Source organism: Antrostomus carolinensis, unplaced genomic scaffold (genome assembly GCF_000700745.2).
Source record: "Antrostomus carolinensis isolate BGI_N321 unplaced genomic scaffold, ASM70074v2 scaffold15360, whole genome shotgun sequence".
NCBI classification, from domain to species: domain Eukaryota; kingdom Metazoa; phylum Chordata; class Aves; order Caprimulgiformes; family Caprimulgidae; genus Antrostomus; species Antrostomus carolinensis.
The window spans coordinates 1-12,833 of NW_010289210.1; the positions used below are offsets into that span (position 1 = coordinate 1).

Genomic DNA, 12,833 nt, shown 5'->3' on the forward strand with positions numbered 1-12,833 from the left:
CCCCGGGGAATGAAATCTCGATTATTCAAGTCACAGGTGCAAAGTTCTGTCATTTTTACTGTTAATTGTTTCAAGGTGGAAGAAAGGCTGCTTGAGCAGGTAATTTGTGATTTGGTGGGGCTGCCTGACAGCTGTTAATAGAGGTATAGTTGTTTTTTGTTAGAAGTGAAATTTTGAGTGCTAGAGAAAATCCTGAATTAGTTCACAGTTTGCAAGGTGCTTGCAGGTCACCACACCTCATTAAATGAAGAGTGGGAGAAACTTGCCAGAACTCTTTACATATGTGTGGCACTGCAGAAGTGCAACTAACGCAAGGGCATCCTTTCCCTAAAATCAGTTGCCAAACATGGTATGAATCATACTCGCTTTGTAATTCACATATTGCAGAATTGGTTTTAGGACTCAGTTTTATTACAGGTGGTATTGTACCGTGCTGAGGATTCACCCTGAACTCAGTGGGGCTACTCATTCTGTGTGCAAATCACGGATACATAAGTTTATTGCTTTCGTTTGTGAGCACTTCAGTTTATTGACTGACATATATACAGAAGTGTATTTTATGTGAACATATTTGAATGTTTAGCATGTGGAAGTATTTTATCCTTTGTATGTGTCTGATTTCTTTTTAATCTTTCCCTGCCTTTTTCTCATGTCTGCTGTACTATCTGCTAGTTTCCAGTGATTACATTTTAAGCTTCGAATATTCTTTTTGTTATCTTCCTTAAGAGATTTTAAGGTGGATTTTATGGCTTTTACCTTTGACTTTTTTCCTAGTATTTTGAATTATTCTGACGTTAGCTAACTTAAAAAAAAAACAACAAATCTTTCCTTCCTCTCATCTTTTTTATTTCCAGGTGTACCTTGGTTCTTCTCTAAATGTACGTTTTTTGCATTTTCTTGCTGTGTTTTGCTTCATATTAGTTTAACACAAATCTTGAATTTCTTTCTTTTATTCTTGCCTTTTTGTATACTGTTGAATAGAACCTTGAGAATATATTTTTGCTTGATATGTGAAGTGCAGTTTCAGAAAACATCAGAAACACTATTTTAAAAATACTTTGTGCTTTTTAATTAGGAACAAGAATGAAGGAAGAGAAGTGTTTCAGTAATGTCTTTCTCTTCTGTTTTTCTGCCTAAGGAATTGATCCTAAGTAATTATTTTCAGGTAATGAGGAACCAAAAAGAAAACCTCTTTTAAATGAAGAATTCTACAGAATTATAGAATCTGCTTTTTTTCATACTGATGCCTTTTTTACATGCATTGATATGAGATGGTCAGTTCTTGTGTTCAGTAAATGAAGATTCACTTCGCTGGTAGCATCCCTCATAACAATATTCAATTTGTTTTGTTTTCAGGGCAATGAAACTTCCTTCTTTTTTGAAGCACGTAACAAAGTCACATGCAAACATCTCTGGAAATGCTGTGTAGAACATCATACATTTTTCAGGTGAGTGATGCAAAGTTGTGTGTTCATTACCAAAGGGAGACTATATTGACCTACAGAGTGGTGTAACACAGGTTTGCTGCCTGAAACACATTTTTGCTCTTGGTTATAGAATACTCTTAAAAGTTGATACTTTCGCTTTTCTTACAGTGATGTGAAGCAGTAATTTTAAAATTGAATAGTTTGGTGTTTCCTTTTGTATTAGAATTATTTTCACAACAGTATCTCAGGTTGCATGAAGTAGGCTTTGCCAGAAGTTCTACAAATGTAAATGGTCAGGATTTAAGCTGCCATGTACATTTTTATGCATTTAACCATCAAATATTCTGTAGCAGCATTTACTTGAGTGAGGCCTTTGAATTTCAGATATTACTATTTCCTACTATGCACAGAAATTCTGGTTTTTTTTTATAGAAAGACTCACTGAATTTCTATAGTGTTTTGCTTACTTATTAGAGTGTATAAAATGTTTCCTATATTACACATCTCAGAACACTTTCTTTTACGGTTGCAAAAACACTAACAGAAATGTGCAAGGGTGTCTGGCTAGGAACTGGTCAACAGGATGCCTGGGACTGGCTTTAGGAGTGCTGTAAATGAGTAAGCTCAGAATCAATCCTGCAGTCTCATTACTGTGGCATGATGCTTTTGCCTGCTCCTGTGAAATACTAAGCGAAAAGGTACTGTTGCCAGCAGTTTATAGTAGACCCTGAAATAAAGAGGTGCGTAGTCAAAAGAAGAGGACATAAACATCTGGGTTTGTGGAGCTCTCAATGCCTGAATGAAGGGATGAAGAGGAACTAGCAGAAAATAATATTTTTTGAATCTAAAGTTTTTATTTCTTTTTTCTTTGATTGGGAAGGGGACTGTAATTGAGACCTATCTATGTGACTTTCTCTGTTGTTTTATTTTTCAAACTACATAGGGTACCAGAGAATGAATCAAACTCTCTGTCAAGAAAATTCAGCAAGTTTGGAGCCATAGGTTATAAACATCGGTACAGGTGAATTTATTTGTTAAACTTCAGTTAATTCCCTCTTCATTCCTTCTTTTCTCCTCTTCTCTTCCAATGAAAGAAAAGCCCCTCCCAAACTATGACTCAGAGCAGTTCTGCTGACAAAGCTGGAATCAGGGCCATTTTAATAGGCTCACCTTGGGAGTCTGGTAGTTTTGGGACCAATGTGAGTTACTTCTCATTCTCCAGATCCCCAGAATTGGCTGGGGCCTGCTGTAGCCTGTACTGAAAGTGAGAGCAGCCTTGCCTATGCTTTGAGTCAAAATCTCCTTATAAGTCCTGAAATTAGGTTCATGTCCTAAAAGTTTTTTCCTGACAACTGGGGAGTACCAAAATGAGGAGGCATGTTGGCTGCCACCTTTCTTCTGGGAATTAGCAAAGGGTTGGTTCAAAGACGTGTATAAAGTCTGTAACCATGATGCCCTTCTTTACAGCTGCAACTGAGCTATGCTAAGGGCTCTTGGTCTGAATGGTTATTTCTAATCCAGGAAGCAGTGCTGCTGATGCAGTGCTGTTGATTTAAGAATAAAAATGAGGGCAGATCTGAAGGGAAATGGGGGTATCTTTTCTGACTGGAATAGCTGGCAAAATTGGATAAGGATTCAAAGCTGCAAGCCTTGAAAGATGCAGTAAACTTCAGACTAAGGATGTATAGGAAGCACTTAGTCTCAATTTTATCCTGACTTAACCAAGCAGACAAGTGTGACATAAAGGACAGTTAATACTGTGATATAGAGGAAGATCTGGCAGGGAAAGTGGGTTTAAGATGCTCTAGCTGCTGTGCCACAAAGGACTAGCAGAGTATAGATTATAGTACAGATTAAAACAAATTATAGTATAGATTAAAATCATAAGATGTCAGAAACTCAATAGTTTTTACTGAGTTTTATTGAGACTTTTAAAAAGTTTTTAAGTCTGTTGAAATGACAGGATCCTTTTCTAGTGAGTAAAGCACTTCGTTTGGCAGTTGATGACCACTGTTTTAAATCCAATTCTGTCACGTTGGCTGAGCAATTTTGAGCCAAATAATTTGTGGTCTGATTTTTACAATTGCTTTAGAGTTGCATACTCAGTGAACCTGAAAGGGAGGGTAGAAAGTAGCAAATCAAAAACACATCTGAAAGCTAGGCCCCTTTCTTTTTCCATTTTCATTTTCCCTATTGGTCATATGGGAATAAGAATAGTTTTTCATCTTTTGTAGTTGTTTTGAAGCTGCTGGGTGAAAAGACCCTATTTACTGTAATGGAGAATTCTGAAGTTTTTTTCCATGGCCTGCAAATTTACCAGGTTTCTTTAGGCTTATTTTTGGCTTGTCTGTCTGGCTCTCCTTCCTGTCTGTATTTCTATCATCACTTAAGAAATACATAGATCATATTGAGTAAGGCTGACAATCATTAGTTAGGCAGTTCTTCGTCACTGCCTTTTAGGAAGACTTTTCTAAAAACAAGAAAACCATAACCTCCAATTTCTCAAGCAGCTCCTGGATTGGAGTTAATATCTGTGGTAGGTGCTAATAGCATTGTGTAATAGTAGCTGTATTACACTTATCTTCATTCAATCAGAAGTCATAGTCAGCTATCTGTTTGTTACCCTTGGATGTAAGATCTTGCTTGTAAGGAGGGTGTTTCTGATGGAGAGATGACTATGCCAGTTCTGAGTCTGAGCTCATGTGTCTGAATCTGGACTGTCTCCAGCCAGGAGAGCTGTTGTGTTACTGTCCCATCTTCTCCAAGGTATTTCATAATAATCCAGATTATTTGGGTGATAACATTATCTGTTGTGATCCATTTTATTATTACTGTAGATAGTAGGGGAGTGATTGTACTGCCTTTTGGATTTCTAGTTGGATCCTGACCTGCATTACTCGATCTGTGCAAATGGGTAGGAATTCAGTGGATTTCTGCCAGAGGACTGTGGATGAGAATTTCCTCTGTTGGACCATTTCAGCAGATTGGAGCAGGGCATTGATGCTGGGTAGGAGAAGGCTTTGTACTTATTAGGACCTTCCAATCAATTTTTAAAAATATAGCATGGAACAGTTAACTACATTTGAGTTATGCCTGCTGGTGATGCATTTAAGATTGTCTTCCTTTTTTAGTAAGTTTCAAAGGTGATCTGTGATATGACTTGCCATGTTGATATGATGGTCATTACTGACAGCTATGTTTATGAGGTTAGTTTTGTCTAGAAAACATTAAAGTGTATGTTTTCCTTCTAGTATGAAGTTCCCTGTTTTGCTGCAGTAATTCTTGAGGACTCTCCCTGACCTGAGTGGATGTTCTAGTAAATGTGGGTTGTGACACCTAGTTTCACTGTATTGATTATATGGTGTTAATGATAAATAGTGATAATCAGTTGGTGACTGACATGTTAACTCTTTTATTGGAATTCAGAGCAGCAGTAACAGCATTTTCATGTGCTTCGAGAATCTTTGCTTTGCTTTGCTTATCCGTCAGCTTTGATTGTCTTTGCTTTTTGCCTTTGGTCGTTATTGTAGTGCCAACAATGACAGTGACAGTGTTGTGTATCTGTATACGTCATTAGCTCAGAGTAGAAACCATAATCCCGTTGTTTCACAGAATCATAGAATCACAGAATGGTTAGGATTGGAAGGGACCTTAAAGATCATCTAGTTCCAATCCCCCTGCCATGAGCAGGGACACCTTCCACTAGACCAAGTTGCTCAAAGCCTCATCCAACCTGGCCTTAAACACTTCCAGGGAGGGGGCATCCACAGCTTCTCTGGGCAACCTGTTCCAATGTCTGACCACCCTCACAGTGAAGAACTTCTTCCTAATATCTAATCTAAACCTCCCCTCTTTCAGTTTAAACCCCTTTCCCCTTGTTTTGTCATTAACTGCCCTTATGAAAAGTCCTTCCCCAGCTTTCTTGTAGCCTCTTCAGGTATTGGAAGGCCGCTATAAGATCTCCCCGGAGCCTTCTCTTTTCCAGGCTGAACAGCCCCAACTCTCTCAGCCTATCTTCATAGGAGAGGTGTTCCAGCCCTTGGATCATCCTGGTGGCCTCCTCTGGACTTGTTCTAACTGCTCCAGGTCTCTCTTGTGAGGGAGGCTCCAGAACTGGACACAGTACTCCAGGTGGGGCCTTACGAGAGCAGAGTAGAGGGGGAGAATCACCTCCCTCGACCTGCTGGCCACGCTTCTCTTGATGCAGCCCAGGATACGGTTATTGGCCTTCTGGGCTGCAAGTGCACGTTGCCAGATCATGTTGAGCTTCTCAGTTTGACTTCTCAGTTTTGGTGTTTTGGTTTTTTTTTTTTTTTTTTTTTTACTTCTCATTAGGTGGCAGAGAGTTTTCAGGAAAGCAGTTTCTATGTCTTATGGTCAAGTGCTTTGGTTACTATGAGGAGGTGTTAGTGTGAGTGGAAGGTCTTATCCCCAGATATTTTGTTAAAACTGCTTCTGGAATTTGCAAGACTGGCATGGTTGCCAAACTTAAAAGTTGAGCAGAAGTATTTTCTGGCTAACTTGGGAGCAAAAAACTCCTTAAACTAAGTATCAAAAGCCAACGTTACTGTGAGGTAATGTTAGAATTTTGGGATTTTTTTTGTCCATTAATTATTTTAAAATTTTGAGAAGATAAAAATTCTGCAGTGATGACTACCCCTGTGGGGCTATTGGTGAAAATACAAACAGTAATTAGGGGAGTCTATTCACATAACTCAGAAAATCTAGATATATAATGCCTGTATAGTTGCTTGGTGCTTGCTAGTATGATACCAGTTTACTCCTAAGTCAACAAACTGCAGGTGTTTAAGCAACTGGGAGTTACTAGTAACAGTTACTTCTCTTGTGTAGTAAGTTTCCAGAAGGAAACATGGAGTTTTGGGGAGGAATACATGGTCTGTTTTACGGTTCTGTTAGGAACACTATATTCTGTTTGGTCATATGGAGAGGAACATTAAAATGAGCATAAAATAATTTATTTAAACTTAATTACTTACACTGTGTAATGAAGAAGAACCTTACTGTAAGAAGGAATCAGGACTTCTACTCAATTCATTATCATTTGTGCCTGTGCTAGTGAGAGTACTTTGTTACAGTTTGCTTTGCTCAGGGTTTTCCATGCCCTTTAAGTTGTCGTTACACATGGCAGAGAAGTAGCCCCTTACTGAGTGAAACTGAACAATGTTAAATATATGTTTTTCTGAGATGAGAACTTAAAGAAGGAATTCAGGAAGTAGTCAGTTTACTTAAGAAAGTCATGTGTTAAAATATTTGAGGTTACAAAAGGTCACGCTATCTTAGCCTGTTCCTAACAAACCAGCATTTTGTTTTAGTTGCTTAGCTCCTCTTGAAGATGACAAATATAGAAGAGGTTGGCACAATCTGTTGATGATTCTGACAATGAATGGTTCAAAACAAAAGTCAGGGTAATGCTAGTCAGCAGAACCAGAGCTGGGATGAGAAGTGAATAGTGCTGCCCAAACCCCATGCATTTTTTTCAGTCTAAAGATCCTCTGTTTCTTTGATAATTTTTCCAAGAGTTTTCCCATAATTTTGTTGTGTTTTCAAGTGGCAGGACATCTTTGCAAATGACCAGAGACCAGTCTGTTCAGCTCCCACGGCCTGACCAGTGCATTGAAAGAAGTCGCAGCAAGACTTACCCCAAAAGAACTCAACAGACAGGTAAGTCCTTCTCTGCTGGGCCTGTGGAGACATGCCTTTGGTTCATTTGTTTTCAAGAGGTGACTCAGAACTGCTACAGTGCCCTCAAAGATCCCTCAGAATGGGTTCTCTTTTGCCTTAGGTCAGTACTTGTACCTAACCTTAACTGGATATAAAAACTGGATCAAACATGGTAAAACCCCATGTTTGTAGGTCTAATGTAAAGTGTGAACAGGAAGTTTGAAAACAGGCAGTGAGAACACAAATTTTTTTTTTTAGGAGTCCTGTCTCTTGGTAAAGAGTTTTATACATGTTGTCTTGCTTGGTATCCCATTGTTCCAGTTACTCGACGAGGTGTATCTCTTGTAGAGTCTCTCCCAGTTCAAAGGCAGTATCCCTTTATTTTGATATTAAGTGGAATAGAAGTTAGTGCCATGCCCTCTGCAATTTCAGTATGCTTCAGATATGTGAGCTGGAGATCTGTTCTGCATGCTGATGTCAGAAGAAGCTGGAATTTTTTATAGGTGTTAGAGGAAATGTATAAGATTAAGCATGGATCACAGGAGTCATGCCCAGTGTAAAGGATGTTTCCTGAAATTTAGTTGTAGAAGCTTTTTGTTATGGTATAATTTGGCCAAAACACTGAACAACTACTCGCTCAATCTCCTCACCACAGGGAATAGGGGAGAGAATTGGAGGGGTAAGGAGACTCGTAGGTTGAGATAAGAACAATTTAATAATTGAAATAAAATAAAACTTAAAAAATGGTAGTAATAGTACTAATAAAATATACAAATGAGTGATGCACAGTCACAGTGCAGTTGCTCACCACCCACCGACTAAGCCCAGCCCATTCCCATATAATAATCCCAGAGAAGCGCCAATCCTGAAACTGAAACCGCAATCCTGGAAGAGCGAGAGCCCGAGCGAAAGCCAGAGAGCCAAGAGAGGAAGAGACCCTCATTAGTGTACTGAACATGATGTTATATGATATAGAATATCCTATTGACATATCCAAATGCCAATTTGGGTTTGGTAATTTTACTATTCCCCCCTAGTCTTTTGCACCTGCAGAGCAGCAAAACACGGGGAAGTTTTGAAAGGTCTTTGGCTTCCAGCAACAGTTGAAAACAGTAGTGTGTTATCAGTGTTCTTCTCATAACAAATCCCATACTGAAACCAAAACACAGGTCTATTCTAGCTACTAAGAAAATTAGCTCTGTCCCAGCCAAAAACCAGGACACTTTTCTAATGTCAGGCTCCAGTTCTACATGTGATTACACATGTATGCTTAGCTTTGTCTAACTCATGCATGAAGTGCGTGTGAGTGTGTGTGTGAGCAGTTTGAGAAAAAAACTTGTCTAGGCTTTAGAACGTAAGTAAGATTTCTCTTTATCATGGCTAGTGTGGCATTATAAACTTTGACACAGGTATATATATCTGGAAACCTGAGTTTATTCTGGATGCAGTCTTTTGACTCGGAAACAAAGCTAGGATGTTCAGCTTTTTAGCTGCAGTGGGTATTTAAGTGTAGTGTAATTAAAAGTATTGCACTTGGAAAATACAAGCAGTTTACAACAGATTTTTTTATTTCATTTTATTTTATTTACTTAGGTGTAAGAAGAGAAGGGTTGCTTTACTTTCTGATCATGCTATCTTATTGTTGTGTCTGCAGTTGTCAGTGGGTGCCAAAGAGGACAAGAAGCTGTTCACCCTTGAACCTAGTGACTTAGACACTTGTTCAGCTGGGCCTTTCCATTCTTAGGATGCTAGTTCAAGAGGAACAACATTTCCCACCTCATTAGTTCCCAGTTCAGTTGTGCAGAAAATTGTGTGGCTATTCAGAGATAAACTTGTCAGCTGAAACTCAGCCCTTAGTTGAAAATAATGTTTGCCTTAGCACAGGCAATGAAAGTCAGTCTGCAAGGGTGTGTGTGTTGTGATTGCTGATTTGTTTCGGTCTCTTTGACTAGAATTGTAAGGAAAACAGAAACTATCCCATGCCCTCTTCTACTGATGTAAGTGATACAGAATTCTCTAGGCAATGTGTGTTTCTTGTTTTGGTGGATTTAAATATTTTGTTTTACTTGAAAATAAAAAGGCTGCTTTTTCACCATTTCACTTGTGTGTTTTTGTAATCTGTATCACCTATCTAGGTTGTTCTGCTTTTGATTCAACTTAATTGATTATCCATGGGTTGCAAGTGTGCAGTCGTTTTCCAGTGCGGCAGATGTATTACCTCAATTGATTTTTATTAACTTAAATGAATTTGTTTCCCTTCCCACTTAAAATATGGGCTAAAGGAAGAGAGCTGTGTCATTCAAATTCCGTCCTTCCTTACAAATGAGCATATTTTTTAGTCTTTATTTTTTCTTTTTTTATTTGAGTATTCACAATGATAAACATCTAGTGCTCTTTCTCCATTTAAATAGGTTTTCAGATGCAGGAGGCAGATTGACAGCTACTTCTCCATGTGTTAAGACACCATGTGACAGTCTATTGCATATCAGTATGATAAATCCACCCTTTTTCACCTAAACTGATTCTTGTGTACAACAAAGTCCATTTCACACAATAAATCAAATCTGTTTGATATATTTTAAGCGTGACTTGTTTAAAAATACCCAATGTAGAATTTACAGAATAATTTTTATCTTGGAAATGAGCCTGGTGGTTTAAAGAGTTTTATGACTAATTTAAAACTTTCTCTACTGAAATGTTTGAGAGAATAATATGGCAATTCTTCTTAAAAATAAATGTTCTTTTTATATAATGAGATTATGCCAACGTTTATCATTGATGGCTAGTCCTTTGTTCTTGATTTTGTGTTTATGATATAGTGTAATAAGATTAACCGTGCCCTGTTAAACATTTTAAACAGAGTGATTTTAGTTTGCATGTATTACAGATTTCTTAAGGTGTTTTCTGCCAAATGCAACTTAAATTAGGATCCAGTTGGACATGGCTTATAATTTAGCTTTTTCGAATGAAAATCAGAGTTTTATTTATTCTCCCAAAACCCAATAACAACGTACAAGTAGTTCTTATGCAGTAACTTCCTTCCACCTTCTCAGAGTTCAGTGTTTTCTTCACCTGTGTTTTGACTATTTTCCCTTTTCTTAAGATTGCAAAGTTAAGTGCATGAAAGGCTTTCTTTCTACAGCCAGTTCAATAAACTGTTCTGGTTTTGTTTTGTTTTTTATCTGTTGGTGCCAGTAATGGGACCAGCCACAGCAGTGGTTTTGGGGGCAATTAGATGAACCAGTAGCTACAAATGCATGGCTGTAGCATGTGCAATCTGCATTGTAGAGGTGTGTGTGATGTGCTAAAGCTGCTAACCTCTGGCATCTCATTAAAATGTTGTCCCTTGTTCCTTCTTTTTGTTTACATGTTATGGTGTTACAAGCAATTACATACTATGTGGTTTTTAATTTTTTTTTTTCTGTCACCTGAAGGTAGAGGTTAACTATCATTTGTTTCATTGGTTCTTTAAAGTTATTAGGACTGCAGGCACTTGGTGAACACTGGGTTAAGAGTTAGCGTAAACGACAAGATAATGATAGAAATTATTTACTTTTATGTTTTCAGTAGAAGTATTTGTGCTTTAAGAGAGGGAGGGAAGGAGATGATACTGTGAACAGAGAGAAACTAGCTTTCTTGTATAAAAGCCACTGCCACTGACTTATTCCCCTGATACAATAGACAGTGCAGACACTTTGGCTTTAGCATGGCAATTTGTTTTCCTAGAATACAGATTTCAGTGGTTTAAAATGCAGTGACCTCCTTCTGTCACTTGCATAATACATTTCATATCTCAGTTGTTCTAGGATTAGTGGAAAAATCAGACCAGGAAACTGCAGTGTCTATTGAATGAATGTTTCTACATTAGTGCATTGTTTTTGTTGTTGTTTATGTTTAGGTTGGCCTTTAAGTTGGTGTTCAGTTGAAGAAGGGTTTTTTGTTTTATTCTGTCAAGTCTTGTATGTGAGATGTGTATATCTTGTTTTGTTTGCTTATTTTCCCTATTTCATTTCAGCTGAGAGAGAGTTACAGTTGCATTTTGTTCTGGTTGCAAATCATAAACTCAAACATGGAACAGGATCTCTCGTTATTCTTTTACCCTCTTAGGGCAAGACTGATAATGTTGAGCTTTTGCAGCAGTGCGTAGGGTGGTAGCATTCACTATTCTTTTGGCTGAATGCTGCACGCAAAAAGCTCCTTGGGAACCTTCCCTCTGGACAAACATTGGTGTGGCCAGACCTGTTGACGTAGGTCTGAGTTTACTCAGTGGTGGAAAACACATTGCTTAGGATTTATTGCTGTTTGGTACCTGAGGACTCGATTTGTCCCTGTCTTGCACACTGAATAGTTGTATAAACTAATGTAACTGTATTCTGATTTAAAAGCCAGGTAGAGAATCGGGAATGGGTATTAAAATTATAGTACTGTCTGTGTTACATTTCTTGGAGAAGAGGAGGCTGAGGGGAGGGAGACCTTGCTCTCTATGACTACCTGAAGGAGGTTGTAGAGAGGTAGGAGTCACTCTCTTATCCCAGGTAACAAGTGATAGAATGAGAGGAAATGGCCTCAAGTTGCCCCAGGGGAGGTTTAGGTTGGATATTAGGAAAAACTTATTCACTGAAAGCGTAGTAAGATGTTGGAACCGTCTGCCCTGGGAGGTGGTGGAGTCACCTTCCCTGGTGGTATTTAAAAGATGGGTAGACAAGGTGCTTAGGGACATGGTTTAGAGGTGGAATTGGTAGTGGTAGGCTTCTGGTTCGCCTTGATGATCTTAAAGGTCTTTTCCAACCACTACAATTCTGTGATAATAGCCCATAAGCAATCACAGGCAGTCACAGTCTCTGCCCTGACTAACTTACATATTACCACAGATGCCTGTCATTACCCTGCTTCACCAACTTTGGTCATGGTAGCTAGAACTGTTGGTCTGGTGCATTCAAGGTCACAGATCTTCTCCCAGAAACCTGTGAGATTGGGTTTGAAAGTTAAATTTTAGAAAATTATTCTTGGGGTAATTTTATCTTTTTATTTACTTTGCGATTTACACTTTAAAGTTTATTGTAAATCCCAGGTTTTGTAAAAGGATTCATGTGACCACTTCTGCATTTTATGCATGTGGTGTGAGATGCACAAACCTTTGGGGCTACAGGTTTGGAAACTGGTCTGGAAAATAAACCTTATCACAGAGTAGGCTGTGCTAGTGTAGATATGTGGAAGTCCATTCATTTTTATAGGCTCTTAGTAACATGCAGTGCAAAGCATGAGCTCTTACTGCATGTTTTCCTTTTGATCACACTATCTTCTACTCTCATCAATAGATTTAAATACAAACACTACTTCCAGATAACGTTAGTGAAATGGCTTTAGTTGATAAGAAACAGGCATGACAAGCTAATTAGCTTGCCAGGCTCCTGAGGTTTTGGACATTTGAGGTTTTAAAAATGTAATAGTCTATTTAAATTGAATGCACAAATCAGAATCAAGATGGCTGTAAAAGGGAATCAAAGTGTGTGCATTCACCTTATTGGAAAAGTTCAGTGCAGTGAATGCTGGGAGTCACTTATCTGACAAAAGGTAAACACCTAGGAAAACCCGCTACAAGTGAGATGTTCAAGATTTCTGGCTAAGTTATCTTTGAGAGGCCTATTACCTTGGCATGCAAGAAGTAGTGTTACAGATAAGTTATTGCAATGGGGTTGATGTTTGGACAGTTTTTCTGGAGTC

General features: G+C 38.4%; 1 protein-coding gene across 1 annotated transcript in view; it reads left to right on the forward strand.

The window, feature by feature from the left end:
- Positions 1–1,356: 1,356 nt before the first annotated feature.
- LOC104517731 (band 4.1-like protein 4A) overlaps positions 1,357–12,833 on the forward strand; it is a gene marked incomplete at both ends in the record, with an annotated part of 44,471 nt that continues 32,994 nt past the window's right edge. Inside the window, 3 exons of the mRNA XM_010169486.1 lie at positions 1,357–1,448; positions 2,371–2,448; positions 6,997–7,109. Of these exons, the coding sequence (XP_010167788.1) occupies positions 1,357–1,448; positions 2,371–2,448; positions 6,997–7,109 (283 nt within the window). The remainder of the gene's footprint in view (positions 1,449–2,370; positions 2,449–6,996; positions 7,110–12,833) is intronic.